The sequence below is a fragment of the Somniosus microcephalus genome, chromosome 27 (genome assembly GCF_052327205.1).
Source record: "Somniosus microcephalus isolate GS21.2 chromosome 27, FLI_Smic_1.0, whole genome shotgun sequence".
Lineage (NCBI taxonomy): Eukaryota > Metazoa > Chordata > Chondrichthyes > Squaliformes > Somniosidae > Somniosus > Somniosus microcephalus.
In genome coordinates this window covers 8,749,568-8,765,522 of record NC_141013.1, presented here as the reverse complement: position 1 = coordinate 8,765,522, position 15,955 = coordinate 8,749,568, and the positions used below count along the sequence as shown (strand labels likewise).

The window sequence follows — 15,955 nt, the reverse complement described above, 5'->3', positions numbered from 1 at the left end:
ACCAGTCCCCCCCTCCTCCTCCTCCTCTCACCCAGTCCCCCCCTCCTCCTCCTCCTCCACCCAGTCCCCCCCTCCTCCTCCTCCTCCTCCTTCACCCAGTACCCCCCCCTCCTCCTCCCTCCTCACCAGTACCCCCCCCTCCTCCTCCTCCACCCAGTCCCCCCCCTCCTCCTCCTCCACCCAGTCCCCCCCTCCTCCTCCTCCACCCAGTCCCCCCCTCCTCCTCCTCCACCCAGTCCCCCCCCTCCTCCTCCTCCACCCATCCCCCCCTCCTCCTCCTCCACCCAGTCCCCCCCCTCCTCCTCCTCCTTCACCCAGTCCCCCCCCTCCTCCTCCTCCACCCAGTCCCCCCCCTCCTCCTCCTCCTTCACCCAGTCCCCCCCCCTCCTCCTCCTCCTCCACCCCAGTCCCCCCCTCCTCCTCCTCCTCCTCCTTCACCCAGTCCCCCCCTCCTCCTCCTCCTTCACCCAGTCCCCCCCTCCTCCTCCTCCACCCAGTCCCCCCCTCCTCCTCCTCCTTCACCCAAGTCCCCCCACCTCCCCTCCTCACCAGTCCCCCCCCCTCCCCTCCTCCTTCACCCCAGTCCCCCCCCTCCTCCTCCTTCACCCAGTCCCCCCCCTCCTCCACCCAGTCCCCCCCCCTCCTCCTCCTTCACCTAGTCCACCCTCCTCCACCCAGTCCCCCCCCTTCTCCTCCTCCTCCTCACCTAGTCCCCCCTCCTCCCCCAGTCCCCCTCCTCCTCCTTCACCTAGTCCCCCCCTCCTCCTCCTCCTTCACCCAGTCCCCCCCCTCTCCTCCTCCTTCACCTAGTCCCCCCCTCCTCCTCCTCCTTCACCCAGTCCCCCCCCTCTCTCCTCCTCACCCAGTCCCCCCCCTCTCCTCCTCCTTCACCTAGTCCCCCCCTCCTCCTCCTTCACCCAGTCCCCCCCTCCTCCTCCTCCTTCACCCAGTCCCCCCTCCTCCACCCAGTCCCCCCCCCCTCCTCCACCCAGTCCCCCCCCCTCCTCCTCCTTCACCTAGTCCACCCTCCTCCACCCAGTCCCCCCCCCTTCTCCTCCTCCTCCTTCACCTAGTCCCCCCTCCTCCACCCAGTCCCCCCCTCCTCCTCCTTCACCTAGTCCCCCCTCCTCCTCCTCCTTCACCCAGTCCCCCCCCTCTCCTCCTCTTCACCTAGTCCCCCCCCTCCTCCTCCTCCTTCACCCAGTCCCCCCCCTCTCCTCCTCCTCCTTCACCCAGTCCCCCCCCTCTCCTCCTCCTTCACCTAGTCCCCCCTCCTCTCTCCTTCACCAGTCCCCCCTCCTCCACCCAGTCCCCCCCTCCTCCACCCAGTCCCCCCCCCTCCTCCACCCAGTCCCCCCCCCCCTCCTCCACCCAGTCCCCCCCCCTCCTCCTCCTCCACCCAGTCCCCCCCCCTCCTCCTCCTCCACCCAGTCCCCCCCCCCCTCCTCCTCCTCCTTCACCTAGTCCACCCTCCTCCACCCAGTCCCCCCCCCTTCTCCTCCTCCTCCTTCACCTAGTCCCCCCTCCTCCACCCAGTCCCCCCCTCCTCCTCCTCCTTCACCTAGTCCCCCCCTCCTCCTCCTCCTCCTTCACCTAGTCCCCCCCTCCTCCACCTCCTTCACCTAGTCCACCCTCCTCCTCCTTCACCTAGTCCACCCTCCTCCTCCTCCACCTAGTCCACCCTCCTCCACCCAGTCCCCCTCCTCCACCCAGTCCCCCCCTCCTCCTCCTCCACCCAGTCACCCTCACCCCCCCGGGATTACCTGACCACCTGGGCGTGCCCCTTGTAGGCGGCGATCATCAGGCAGGTGTTGTCGTACTTGTTGGCGATGCGGAGGTCGGCGCGGTGCTCCACCAGGTAGGCGCACGATGTCGAGGCGGCCGTCGAAGCAGGCGGCGCGGAGCGGGGTGGAGTTGGTGGGCCGTGGTGTGGTTGACGTTGGCGCCGGCGGCCACCAGCAGCCGCACCACCTCCAGGTGGCCGGCGCCCGCCGCGCACCACAGCGCCGTGGCGCCCTCGATCACGTAGCCGTCGAAGCGCACGGTGCCGCGCTGCTCGGTCTCCACCCGGTAATGTTCCAGCAGCAGCCGCACCACCTTGGCGTGGCCGTGCCGGGCGGCCGCCCATCAGCGGCGTGGCCCGCTGGCCGGTCCCCAGGCCTGTCCCGGTCCCCCCGCTAGGCCCTGTCCCCGGGCTGGCCTGCGCCAGCAGCCGCCGGCTCTCGGCCTCCGAGCGGTTCAGCAGCAGCGCTGCCAGCGTCAGCACCCGGCCCTCGCTCGCCGCCTTGTACACGTAGGCCGCCAGCGACTCCATGAGCGCCCGCCCGCTCTCCTCATCGCCTCGCCCCGCCGGCCGCCGGCCTCAGGCCCAGGCCCGCCCTGCGCCCGATTTTAATACTTTCCGCCTCACACTCACAGGCCGGCGTGCCGTTGCTGAACCTTCCCCGCGGCACTTCCGGCACCCACCGGAAGCCGTCTGTGCAACCTTCAATTACTCCCGGGTGGGGGGCAAATCTATAGTTTCACTTTCCAAACTTCAACAACTTTTCTCATTCCCCTTCACACTTTCTCCCTTCACAATTTTAACAACTCCTCATTCCCCTTCACAATTTTAACTCTTATTCCCCTTCACAATTTTAACTCCTCCTCATTCCCTTTCACACTTTCTCCTTCACAATTTTAACAACTCTTCTCATTCCCTTCACACTTTTATCAGACATTCTCCCTTCACAATTTTAACAGCTCTTTTAATTCCCCTTTATACTTTTAACAAACATTCTAATTGTCTCTTCACACTTAACAAACCTTATTCCTCTTTCATACTTCAAACAAACCTTCCAATTCTCCCTTCACGCTTTTAACAAACTTTTTTCCCCCCTTCACGCTTAACCCTTCTAAGTCCCCTTTATACTTTTAACAAATCTTCTAATCTCCCTTCACACTGAAACTTTATTCCTCTTTCACACTTAGCAATCCATATTCCCCTTTTACACATCTAAACAACCTTCTCCTTTCACACTTTTAACAAACCTTTTCCCCCTTCTAATTCTCTCCCTTTCCCCAGCAGGGTTGCCACCTCTGGTTGGACGTATTCCTGGAAGTTACATCACATGACCAACTGCCCCACCCAATCAAAGAACCCTTTTTTTCCATATCTGCAATATTGTTATAACTAACAAACAAAAAAGTGTTCCAAGAAAATGGAAAAAATTATACCATCTATTTTTCTCCAGTTGCTGGCAGCAGTGTCCAGGGGATTAATCTTTGATTCCTGGAGACTCCAGGGCAATCCTGGAGGACTGGCAAAATATCCAAAAATCTATCTATTTCTACCTTGAATATACTCAACGACTGCACATCCATGGCCCTCTGGGGTAGAGAATTTCAAAGATTCACAACCCTTTGAGTGAAGAAATTTCTCCTCATCTCAGTCCTAAATGGCTGCTCCCTTATTACACACATCTGCGCAGGTAGCAACCACCTTCCAGGACCTCACCAGGATAAATAGCAGGACCTATGAGCAACCAATGCCTCAATGCCAGGTGTGACACTTAGCTCCCATTTCCTGAACGTGTGAGCTCTGGGATAGTTCGACAAAAGTCAATTCCTCCACCAGTGTGTGAGACATGACAATGAGCGTCACCAACCTATTCCACCATAAGAGGTATCATAAAGCAGTCCTCACCTGATGTCCAACACAGGTCGTTAAATAGTGATTAGGAAGGGCAATTGACCATTATGGATAAAATGTAAATGATGAACAATTACTTCCAAACAATGTTCCCTGTAATTGTTTTGGGGTGCACAGCCCCTTTAAGCCTATTCAAATTTCCGCGCATGCGCGGTTATTCCAAAGCCGGCGAGCGGCCTGTGCAGGACCTCCAGACTGCGGCCACGCAGCTTAACAGCAAAACTGCTTCCCAAGCTAACCATCCTTCCTCCCGTCCTAATATCTCCATATGTGGCTCAATGTCAAATTTTGTTTGATAATCGCTCCTTGGGGCATTTTACTATGTTAAAGGCGCTATATAAATACAAGTTGTGTGAACAGGACAAGGGGACAGGAGTTCAACTTAGTAAAGGACAGATTTAGAAGTGATAGGATTTAGGGCACTTAAACTCGACCAACTTTGTAATGTAACAAGCAGGGTTTTTTAAATACATTTTAGAAAGACTTGGATTTGTGCAGCGTCTTTCACGACCACCGGACGTCCCAAAGCACTTTACAGCCAATTAATACTTTCCAAGCATAGTCACTGTTGTAATGTAGGAAACGCGGCAGCCAATTTGCGCACAGCAAGCTCCCACAAACAGCAATGTGACAATGACCAGATAATCTGGGTTTTTTTTTTAAGTGATGTTGATTGAGGGATAAATGTTGGCCAGGGATTTTAAACCCTTCCTAAACTGGATCTGCGCTCGCCGCAGTTGGAAAGAGGAAGCGAGTGTTCTCAGTCAAAGCGGCGATGGATACAACGTAACGCACAGGAGACAGAGACAGAGACACCCGGCGCTTGCTGCTCAGTTGCTGTTCTCGGTCACATGCGATGCAGATGTGGTTACTGGGTCGGGGATTTTATTATCCGATCAAGCCTTGTACACAATCGAACAGGAGACGGGAAAGGGACAGACAGAGGCAGCTCCGGTATGCGGAAGAGACAACATCCTCCTCTGCAAACACCCTTCTTCCTCCCCAGGTTTGGCCACAGTTTATTTTCGCTTCGGTGTTGCTTTTCTGTTTTAAAAGGGATCGAGGGAGAGAATAACGCAGAATCAGCGGCCGGCCAAACAACAGCCAGACCCAACCCACTTACAGGCCCGTCAACTCTTGGGGTTTTTATTTATTTATTTTTCTAATTTTTTTTTCTTTTTTACGAGTCGGTCACAATGTTGGAGCAAGCAATGCAGCTGTCTCTGCCTCTCCTGCATTGGCACAGGTGGACAGGCGCGCCCTCAGAGAGTGTAATCCTCGGTGTAAGGGTCAGACTTTGCTCCACTGGGAACTTTGTTTTACTTCGAGTTGGTTTCTACCCACGCCGGCAGCAACATCACTCAGCTCAGCTCAGCAATGTGACTTCATTCTGCTTTTCTGATCTAATCTATGATGAAAATCTATCAGAATTTGTTTCCACAATTTGTTCCATCCCTATTTGCCGGTTTGATGATGGAGGGCATAAATATTTTTTTCTGACCGATTTTCCCGAAGATGCCAGGGGTGAAATTGGTTTCCCTTGAAAGCGCCAGGCGGGTTGGTAAAGAAAATTGGGCGCAGTGCGAAGTGGGCCGTCGATTCGCCGTCGCCCGTTTGGCACTTTCGCCCAAGACCAATTTCGCTGCCACTGGCGCTTTGCAGCTCTGCTCGCTCTCTCAGTACCTCCCCTGTGTGGCCGTTATTTATGTGGGAGCCTCGACAGTCCGCCGGCTATTCCACTGTAGGATAGCAAAATACTGCGGATGCCGGAAATCCGAAATAACAACAGAAAACGCTAGAAAAACTCAGCAGGCCAGGCAACATCCGTGGAGAAAGAAATAGAGTCAACGTTTCGGGTCGAAACCCTTCGTCAGAACTGAGGAAAAAAAGGCAGGAAATGAAACAGATTAAAAGGCAGTTTGGGGGCTGGGAAATGGGGGAGGGGATGAAAGAAGAGACATTAAGAGATATTCAAGGTGAGACGAGATGGTAATAGGACAGGTAAAGAAACAGACAATGGCTCTGGATGAAGTGTGAAATGTGCTGGCAGAGTGAAAGACAGCTGCCATGTGGGAGAGAGAAAAAGGAAAAGGCACAAACCAAAAGTGTGGCTAAAAAATATAAAAATATAATAGGGGCCGAGGTTATGATCTGAAATTGTTGAACTCGATATTGAGTCCGGAAGGCTGTAAAGTGCCTAATCGGAAGATGAGCTGCTGTTCCTCGAGTTTATGCCATTGTTTGTTTCTATTCCACTGTCGGTTTTGTCACAGCAAATGCCAGAAATCTGAAATTAAAAACCGGGGGAAAAAAATCCCGGAAACGCACAACCGGGTCGATCAGCATCTCGGGAGAATAGAACCGAGAATTAACCTAACTGTTTTCGCTTTCAGATACTGACAGACCTGCCGTGTATTTTCTGATTTTAGTTCTTGTCTTCGCTATGCTGGACGATTTCTGCTTTTAGAAACTGGTCGATTTCTGTTTATGCTAATGGCAGCGGTTATGAAAGTGTTAATTACGTCAGTTTTTCCAACGACTTAAGTTTGCTCACCATAATTTGATTCGCCTTTCCAGCAGAAACCTAGCCAAGTGGCATTCGCCAGCACCAGTGCTCGCTTTGCACCTCTCAAGTGGTTTAACAGCCACTTAACTACTCAAGTGAAGGCCAAGGATATTAATCCCACTCTAGACTGTGGAGAAACGGAAGCAAAATTAAGCAGACCAGTGAATTTGTACAGCCGAATTCACTGGCACTGCTACGATAAAACTGACGCTTTCCTCGCTTGTCGGGTACTATTTTATTCCTCTGTCTTGGGCACGGTACATACAGGGTTAAAATCGGTTACTGCCAGCTGGTTTTTCACTGGATATGCATTACAGTTGGATCTGCCAGAGGCATTAACGCATGTCGGTGGCATGTTCCTGTTGAACAACCGGGCATTTAATATGCTAATGTCTGTCATTTACGTCAAGGAGTGTCCTGCTAGATGGCTGGACAAAGTGTTCATTTCCAGCAATCACGGACCATACAAAGTCGCTGGGACAAGCATCCTGTGCGACTGCCGCCCTGGGGTTTATTTTGCTTTCGGGAGGGGGTAGTGGGCTTGATTGACAGCTAGGTCTGGGGTGAAAACTTGGCCAATGATTCTTCATAGTCTCTTTGATGGATAGTCCTATGGCCAGGAACTTCTAATTGGGGGTTTATATTGGTTGCTTGAGTTCAGCTCACTAGTCTGAGGGTGTCGGGGAGCATGCAGCTATTCAGAGCTTTGTAGTAGCGTACGGTGAGCAACCATGTTTTAAGAATCAGTTCTATGTTGAGGTCTAGCACAGGAGAAGCATCTTTATTGTTTTGGGACCAACGTTTACATTTGCTACTCTCTTCCTTTTGTAGATGGCCCTAGATTGTATCTATCAAGGGCTGCCTGTCACTCTGTTCCACATTTACAGCTTGATGCAAGAAAACTACTAGGCACTTGGTCTAAGCATTAAACAAAGCTTTAATCAACTGTTTTACAACATGGAGGTCTAGTTGTGTCCTTCACTAGTTCCTGTTAAGAATGTCCTGCGCAAGCTGGGCCCGTGCCCGAGTATTTATACTCTCCCTGGACAGCGCCACCCGCAGGCCGCTCAGTATTATTTCATAAGTCTTTCTTTCATGAATGACTGATTCATGTCAGTTTGTATTGAACATTACATTTAAATTAATTTCTTAGTTCTGCCTTCTTCTTCTTGTATCGATTTTAAACATCCAAATCCTGAGAATTTTGATTTCCTATTAGAGAGAGCGAGCTTTATAGCAGAGCAGAGCGCTGGCTCCTTTTCAACTCTTTACTGCTCAACTGTTTAAAGTGCCGCCCAGTGGACTGTTTGAAAGGTGGGCTGGGAGCTCAGTCTACTGTGGACTCCGCACCTAGGGAGGCTTCTCCCATCAAAAATAAAAAAGAAAGACTTGCATTTATATAGCGCCTTTCAGGATGTCGCAAAGCACTTTACTTACAGCCAATGAAGTACTTTTGAAGTGTCGTCACTGTTGTAATGTAGGAAACACTGTAAATTTGCGCACAGCAAGCTCCCACAAACAGCAATGTGATGATGACTGGATAATTTTTTAGTGACGTTAATTGAATGATAAATATTGGCCGAGGACACTGGCGTGAACTCCCCTGCTCTTCTTCGAATTAGTGCCACGGGATCTTTTACATCCACCTGAAAGGGAAGATGGGGCCTGGGTTTAGCGTCTCATCCAAAAGCTGGCACCTCTGACAATGCAGCACTCCCTCAGCACTGCACTGGAGTGTCGGCCTGGATTTTATGTGCACGTCTCTGGGCTTGAAACCACAACCTTCTGACTCAGAGGCAAGAGTGCTACCCACTGTGCCACGACTGACGCTGTCAGCACCAATGATTAACAATAGCAAGAAAGTCCATGTCGACCAGATAGCCAGCCAGCGTCCAATTAACTCCAGGTAGTGGCTGAACCAAGTTCCATTTGGTCAATTTTAATTTCCCTCACGTAGGAAACCTCTATCATCTTTGAAAGCTAATTAACAAGCCCATGAAAAATGTTTTTTTTTTTTTAAATGATCGATTTCACTTGGCATGTTCTGGGAGTAGAATAGCAAAGGGAAAAGTGGCCATTCAGCTTTATCTTTCAGATTCCATTGTTGCAATTTAAGCACATAGAAACAGAGAAGATAGGAGCAGGAGTAGGCCATTTGGCCCCTCGAGCCTGTTCCGCCATTTAATGAGATCATGGCTGATCATCCAAATTCAGTACCCTGTCCCTGCCCTCTCTCCATATCCCCCCAGCCTCAAGAAATACATCCAACTCCCTCCCGAACACATTCAACGAATTGGCCCCCACTGCCCTCCGTGGCAGAGAACCCCACAGGCCCACCACTCCCCAGGTGAAGAAACCCCTCCCCATCCCCGTCCCAAATGGCCCACCCCCCATCCTTAGACTGTGACCCCTGGCTCTGGACTCCCCGACCATCGGGAACATCCAGTCTGTCCAGTCCCGCCAGAATTCCATAAGTTTCAATGAGATCCCCGCTCATTGAACGCAGAGAACACCCATCTCCCCCACATGTACACACACACATGCACATTCCAGCAGGGTCACTGGATAGTGATCAGGAGTGGGAACTAACCTCTCCGCTAAGCTGCGCGACGGCCTGGAGGTCTCGCGCAGGCCGCTCACCGGCCTTTACACGTTAGAAACCGCACATGCGTGAAAATCTGAATGGGCCGTGCAGCCTGTTAAAGGGACTGCGCACAGAAAAAAATTCGAGGGGACATTGGAGGGAACCCTGGCTGCTTTTCCTCTTCCAGGTCTCCCTGCTTCTACCTAGGAACATAGAAAAGTACAAGATCAGCAAACATCGTACTCTGCAACTGTCTGGTTCCCAAAAATTGAATACCTCTCAATTGGCCCCACTCTCCAATAACTCCCTTAAATGTTTCCGCACTATCTGTCTAGAGGTATGTGATTGACTTCCTGTCTAGTTTCGTCACACAAAAGAGTGGTGCGTTAGCTGAAACCCTCATCCATGCCTTTGTTACCTCTAGACTTGACTATTCCAACCCTCTCCTGCCTGACCTCCCACGTTCTACCCTCCGTAGAAACTTGGGATCATCTAAAACTCTGCTGCCCGTGTCCTAACTCGCACCAAGTCTCGTTCACCCATCGCCCCTGTGCTCGGTGGCCTACATTGGCTCCTGGTTAAGCAACGCCTCAATTTTAAAATTTTCATCCTTGTTGTCAAATCCCTCAATGGCCTCGCCCCTCCCTACCTCTGTAATCTCCTCCAGCCCTACAACCCTCCGAGATCTCTGCGCTCCTCCAATTCTGGCCTCTTGAGCACACCTGATTATAATCGCTCAACCATTGGCGGCCATGCCTTCAGCTGCCTGGGCCCTAAGCTCAGGAATTCCCTCCCTAAACTTCTCCGCCTCTTTACCTCTCTTTCCTCCTTTAAGATGCTCCTTAAAACCTACCTCTTTGACCAAGCTTTTGGTCACCTGCCCTAATATCTCCTTTTGTGGCTCGGTGTCAAATTTTGTTTGATAATCGCTCCAGTGAAGCGCCTTGGGACGATTTTCTACATTAAAGGTGCTATATAAATACAAGTTGTTGTTGTAGAAAGCTCTGTGTGGAGCTGTTGAATACAATAGTTTGTTCTATTTGTGCAGGAGACCTACATAGCACAACATATTTGCAATGTTTCCACCCCTCCCCATCCCCCCTCGCTCATCGGAATAATCAGGATATTTAACAACAGTGTGTGCCCTCATACATCCCCGTTACTGACCAAATCTTACATTATCACAAACCCTGGCCTGTGATCGCTCAAGACTCCTTGAGAATAAACTATGGTCAGTGTGTTCTCATACGAATGTTTACACATCCACACCAGTTTCCACTCTGCTCTACATTAGATGGGTTAAAATAGTACAGAGAAGCGTTGGGTCTGAATAGGTTAAAGTTTAATGTGACAACAGCACCGGTTGTAACCTCTACCTTTATACTATCTCCACTTGGCCCCTTATAACATAACCTTTGTCTATAACAAACATTCAGCCGTAAATACAGAATACACCTGTTTCTGTCACAGGCCTGTAACTAATTTTAGTGTTGGAACCCAGCATAATAACGGGTAAAAATATTTCAAACTATTCAATTAGGGACACTATCCAGGACACAGCAGCGCACTTGATTGGCAGCCCATCCACCACCTTAAATATCCACTCCCTCCACCACCGGTGCACCGTGGCTGCTGTGTGTTCTGGCTACAGGATGCACTGCAGCAACTTGCCAAAGCTTATTCAACAGCAGCCCCCAAACCTTGAACAGCACTCCACCACCTTGTGGGACAAAGGCAGCAGGCGCATGGGAACACCATCACCTCCTAGTTTCCCTCCAAGTCACATACCATTCCTGACATGGAAATATACTGCCATTCTTTCATCGTCGCTGGGTCAAAATCCTAGAACTCCCAACCTAACAGCACTGTGGGAGTACCTTCACCACACGGACTGCAGCGGTTCAAGAAGGCGGCTCACCACCACCTTCTCAAGGGGCGATTAGGGATGGGCAATAAATGCCAGTCTTGCCAGCGATGCCCATATCCCAAGAATGAATTAAAAAAAAAAAAACTAATTCTAGTTCAACTCTTTTATAAAAAAAAAAAAAAAAAAATGCTGAGTAGGAACATTATAAGCTAAGCTAAGAGTATCACACTATATTAATGCATATTGACTTAAGTGCAATTAGTGCGTTGAAAACAATACGCACCCAACAAGAGGGCAGGGGGGTGGACACTGAATAGCAAATAGATGTGAGAACATTGGCTGATTGTCCCCATCACAAGCTCAGGAATACTAAGGCGAATCGTATCACCCACACGGACCCTGCTGAGATCAGCCAACCCAGCACTGACCGAGGATCCACCAACAGCGCTTTTATCTAGTCGGCCATCAGGGGAATGGAAAAGCTCAGAAACCAATGATACCTAAACCCCAGGGTTGGGTTTCAAGTCTTTCGCAAATGGGTAAAGCTCACTGTTATTATTTATAACTCACGAGCAGCTTATTAATAGATCAAAACTTAAATGAAACTTACTTACAGCGAGCGCCCGGGGACAGTAAACGGGACAGGAATGATAATGAGTTAACCTTTATGATGTAAGCAGTGGTAATGAGATCGTGTCATGTGACTACAAAAAAATGGAGGAGACAGATTCTTACCTCAGTGTTTATTACCGAGAAAAATAGATGCCTGTGACAAAGGCACGCTACAATTATTTGCCCCAAACTTACTCCCCTGCTCTGGCTAAGGCTGTGACTATTGTTGAGCCACAGTTCTATAGGCCCTTGCAGTGCTTTGCCCATGTGGCCACTCTTCATGTTACCCTAGACAGTGAGTGTCGGCACTAGTACAGTTGGATAGGGGTACGGTAGCATAGTGGTTATGTTACTGGACTAATGATCCAGAGACATGAGTTCATCATCCCACTACGGCAGCTGGGGAATTGAAATTCAGTTAATTAAATAAATTTGGAATTAAAAAGCTAGTATAATGGTGACCATGAAACTACTGGATTGTCATAAAAACCCATCTGGTTCACTAATGTCCTTTAGGGGAGGAGGCTTGCTGTCCTTACCCGGTCTGGCCTGTATGTGACTCCAGACCCACAGCAATGTGATTGACTCTTAACTGCCCTCTGAAATAGCTGAGCAAGACAATACCAAACTGCTAGTGTGGGAGTATCTTCACCACAAGGACTGCAGCGGTTCAAGAAGGCAGATCACCACCACCTTCTCAAGGGCAATTAGGGATGGACAATAAATGCTGGACTTGAACGAATAAATAAAAAAAAGGTTTGACCGACTGGGTCAAACTCAAGATTTGGCCGACTTATCAGGAAAGGGATCAATCTGGGGAGTGCAAAGTCCAAAGGCTGATCTGGAAACCACACAGACTTGCTGGCTGAACCTGGAGATCGAAGAGGTTTCTGGGAGCAAAATGGAGGTGGTCCTCCAAAGCTGATTTCAAATTGATGGGGGGGTTCATGACCCTGACCTCCACTGGCTCTGCCACTGAATGTTGACAGACACTACAGTCAATCTCAGTCCGGTTTCAGCCCAACTGACACTTCCAGCAGGGACTTGGTTCCTAATGTTTCTGTCCTGGCTTAGATCAGTCAACCCAGCACAGAAAAGGGATGGAAACGGGAACTTTTGATCTGTGTGGATTAGTCGTCGGGTGATTTATGTAGGTATCAACACCTGAGATTTGACTCAGACTTTTACAACTCGCGTCAGAATAAGTGCGTAGAGCGGTGAATGGCCACCGTACTTGAGGACCAGATTAACAAAACTCAGCAAGACAAAAGGATTAACGTGCATTATTCATGGTACAGCTGGGCATCCGATTCTTCTGAAATCTAGGACAGATCTGTCATCTGCTTAAAGGTTTGCAAACTCCACATCCCCTTAAACTCACCACAGCCCATGGCTCGAGAGCTGGGATCATTTGAGTGTATTAGAATCCAGCCGGTTCTCTTGCCCTTTGCCTAACTAGTTTTAAAATTTTCTTTCAAAATATGTATCCACTTTCCTTTTGAAAGCTATTGTGGATTCTGCTTCCACCACTGTCCATGCCCTAACAACCCTCTGCATAAATAGGTTTCCCCTAACCCCTCCCTTTATTCAGTTTACTGTCTCATCCGAAGGATGGCACCTCCAACACTCTGAAGTGACAGTCTAGATTTTGTGCTCAGATCCCTGGAGGTCCCTTGAACCCACGAACCTTCTGACTTGGAAGCAAAAGAACTCCCTGCTGAGCCATGGCTGTACTTGTTTAAAATTTTACTATTTAGTGTTTTATGTCCTCTCGGTATTCCTCCTCCCAAAATGTATCCTCTCACTTTTCTACATTTTTAAAAAACTTTTTATTTTATTCATTCTCGGAATGTGGGCATCGCTGGCAATGCCAGCATTTATTGCCCATCCCTAGTTGCCCTTGAGAAGGTGGTGGTGAGCTGCCTTCTTCTTGAGCCGCTGCAGTCCGTGTGGTGAAGGTGCTCCCACAGCGCTGTTAGGGAGGGAGTTCCAGGATTTTGACCCAGCGACGATGAAGGAACGGCCGATATAGTTCCAAGTCAGGATGGTGTGCGAGTTGGAGGTGGTGGTGTTCCCATCTGCCTGCTGCCCTTGACATTTTGCCAGAGTTAGACACAAGTGATGGAATCCCAGGAGGTTTGGGTGGAGCATCTCTCAACTAGATTTAAATGGAGCATGTTTGTTTTTAAAGGACCTGTTTAGCTCCGAGTAAGTTGCACTGTCTTGTGTTTTAGTAGGAATGCAGGAAGCGAGCCAGAGAACCCGGATAAAAAGCCTCAGTTTCACCTGGATCTTTGGTTTTATTTCACGGTGCAAAACTGGATCCTGGATTTTGGCCGTCCGATTGCGATGGTGAGTCACGAATTAGCAATTTGTATTAACCAAAGGGGCCAGGGTTCACACTCCCAATCACGATCCAGAGACCCCCCCTAGGCTGAGGCTCTTTTCTCTAGAAAAGGGAAGGCTGAGGGCTGACGGGTTTGATAGGGTAGACGGTGAGAAGATGTTTCCACTTGTGGGGGAGACCAGAACTATGGGCCGTAAATATAAGATAGTCACTAATAAATCCAATAGGGAATTCGGGAGAAACTTCTTTACCCAGAGAGTGGTGAGAATGTGGAACTCGCTCCCACAGGGAGTGGTTGAGATGAGTAGCATTGATGTAGTTAAGGGGAAGCTAGATAAACACATGCGGGAGAAAGGAATAGAAGGATATGCTGATAGGGTGAGATGAAGAGGGGGTGGGAGGAGGCTCGTGTGGAGCAGAAACACTGGCACGGACCAGTTGGGCTGAATGGCCTGTTTCTGTGCTGTGCGTTCTATGTAATCCTGCTGGAAAGTGCACGTGTGAGGGGACATTGGGTGAGAACAGGATTGGGTTTGACCGCACTATCTCCCGACTCCAGTTAAATAGTCCCTTTCTGATTTTACACATTTTGGCAAGCTACTGGAAGTGCACTTTGTAACCCAGCATGAGTCAATGCCTTCAGGAGAGGAGGGGATACCATTGGATGGGAGGGGGGGGAATTTATAATTTAGACTAGATTTGTCGCTTTCCCAGAAGAAACTGACGGGGTCTGACCTGTGCTCCGTTATAGATTATCCTTCCGGTGGAGTGGTTTCCACTGAATAAGCCGAGTGTTGGTGATTACTTTCACATGGCCTACAACATCATCACACCGTTCCTCCTACTGAAGGTAAAGTCTTGCTGTCGACTGTTGCAGAGGTTGTGGTTGGGGAAGATAAGAGTGTCCATACAGTCAGCGTCCCTCGAAAAATCCATCGCCCCTTTTCTGGTGGCTTAGTAACCAAAGGCAGTGCTCAGTATGGATCTGAAGGTCCCAGGTTCGATTCACGACCCTTGCTGAATTAGTTATTCTCATCAAGGGTTGGCGATGGGGATGCTTTTGGGGACTGGCCTCCCCGAAAGGGCGACGGATTCTTCAGGATCCTCACATGAAATGTGGGGGGGGGGGGGGGGGGAGCCGAAACTACAGCTTCATGGAACCATTCATGGAAAATCTCCCAACTTCCCATATGCCCAGGCCAACCCTGGCTGTAACTGCCTTCACCAAATGTTCTTTGGGGGGGCGGGGGGGGGGTAGAAAAACCAGCCAAGGTCACCCAGTGTTGATTACTTTCCAGTGACTCCAGTGCATGAGAGTCAAGGTTGGGGTGAGGCCAGGGTCAGGCTTGCCTGCCATGCCTTGCACAGTTGAATAGCTAGCCGTGCTTACGATCCAGGCTTACGCAGCAACCCAGGCATCTTGAGGCCATTCTGAATAGAACTGTACTCCTTCAGAAAAAGAGGGATGAGAGTAGGAGAAAGTAGAGGTCGAAATGGACACGAATGTATAGACACATGTCTCTGAGGATCACTGGTGGCAATGAAAGCTCAATGAGCTCCCAATAGGGCATAGCCCAAGAGTACATTAACTCAATCTTTAATATCTTTGTTGCAGCTTATCGAACGTTCTCCCAAAACTCTTCCTATCTCAGCAGTGTACATCTGTATAATAACCTTTGTTATGGGAGCCAGCATTCATCTCGTTGGGGATTCAGTGAATCACCGTCTGATTTTAAGTGGGTACCAGCTCCACTTGTCCGTGCGAGAAAACCCAATGATGAAAGACCTGAAACCAGAAACATTGGTAAGCATCATTATATCAGCCAGAAAAACACTTATAATCAGATTAAACCTATGCATGCTCAGCCTGGGCAAGGGAGCTCGGTGGTGCAGTGTGTTCAACACTCACTTTTCACCACTTGCACATCCCCAATTTTAATCGTTCCACCATTGGTGGCCGTGCCTTCAGCTGCCAAGGCCCCAAGCTCCAGAATTCCCTCCCTAAGTCAAGCAGAGACAGCATGGTTTTATGAAAGGGGAGTCATGTTTAACAAATTTGCTGGAGTTCTTTGAGGATGTAACGAGCAGGGTGGACAAGGGTGAGCCAGTGGATGTGGTGTATTTGGATTTCCAGAAGGCATTCGATAAGGTGCCACATAAAAGGTTACTGCATAAGATAAGAGCTCAGAGTTGGGGGTAATATATTAGCATGGATAGAGAATTGGCTAACTAACAGAAAGCATAGAGTCGGGATAAATGGGTCATTTTCCAGTTGGCAAACGATAACT

At 49.8% G+C, this 15,955-nt stretch overlaps 2 protein-coding genes across 3 annotated transcripts in view; one reads left to right on the top strand and one right to left on the bottom strand.

Moving 5' to 3' along the window:
• fem1b (fem-1 homolog b) overlaps positions 1-2,464 on the bottom strand; it is a 24,460-nt gene extending 21,996 nt beyond the window's left edge. The window contains 4 exon segments of the mRNA XM_085968477.1: positions 1,764-1,861; positions 1,863-1,919; positions 1,921-2,124; positions 2,126-2,464. Of these exon segments, the coding sequence (XP_085824603.1) occupies positions 1,764-1,861; positions 1,863-1,919; positions 1,921-2,124; positions 2,126-2,314 (548 nt within the window). The 5' untranslated portion in view covers positions 2,315-2,464.
• Positions 2,465-3,098: 634 nt separating this feature from the next.
• Positions 3,099-15,955, top strand: part of LOC147099950 (ceroid-lipofuscinosis neuronal protein 6 homolog) — a 29,254-nt gene continuing 16,397 nt past the window's right edge. The window contains exons 1-4 of one of the 2 annotated variants that reach the window (XM_085968479.1): positions 3,099-4,697; positions 13,558-13,672; positions 14,419-14,517; positions 15,283-15,471. In XM_085968479.1, the coding sequence (XP_085824605.1) occupies positions 4,543-4,697; positions 13,558-13,672; positions 14,419-14,517; positions 15,283-15,471 (558 nt within the window). In that variant the 5' untranslated portion in view covers positions 3,099-4,542. Of the gene's footprint in view, positions 4,698-13,554; positions 13,673-14,418; positions 14,518-15,282; positions 15,472-15,955 lie in introns of both variants that reach the window. The other variant, XM_085968478.1, reaches the window with a different exon arrangement.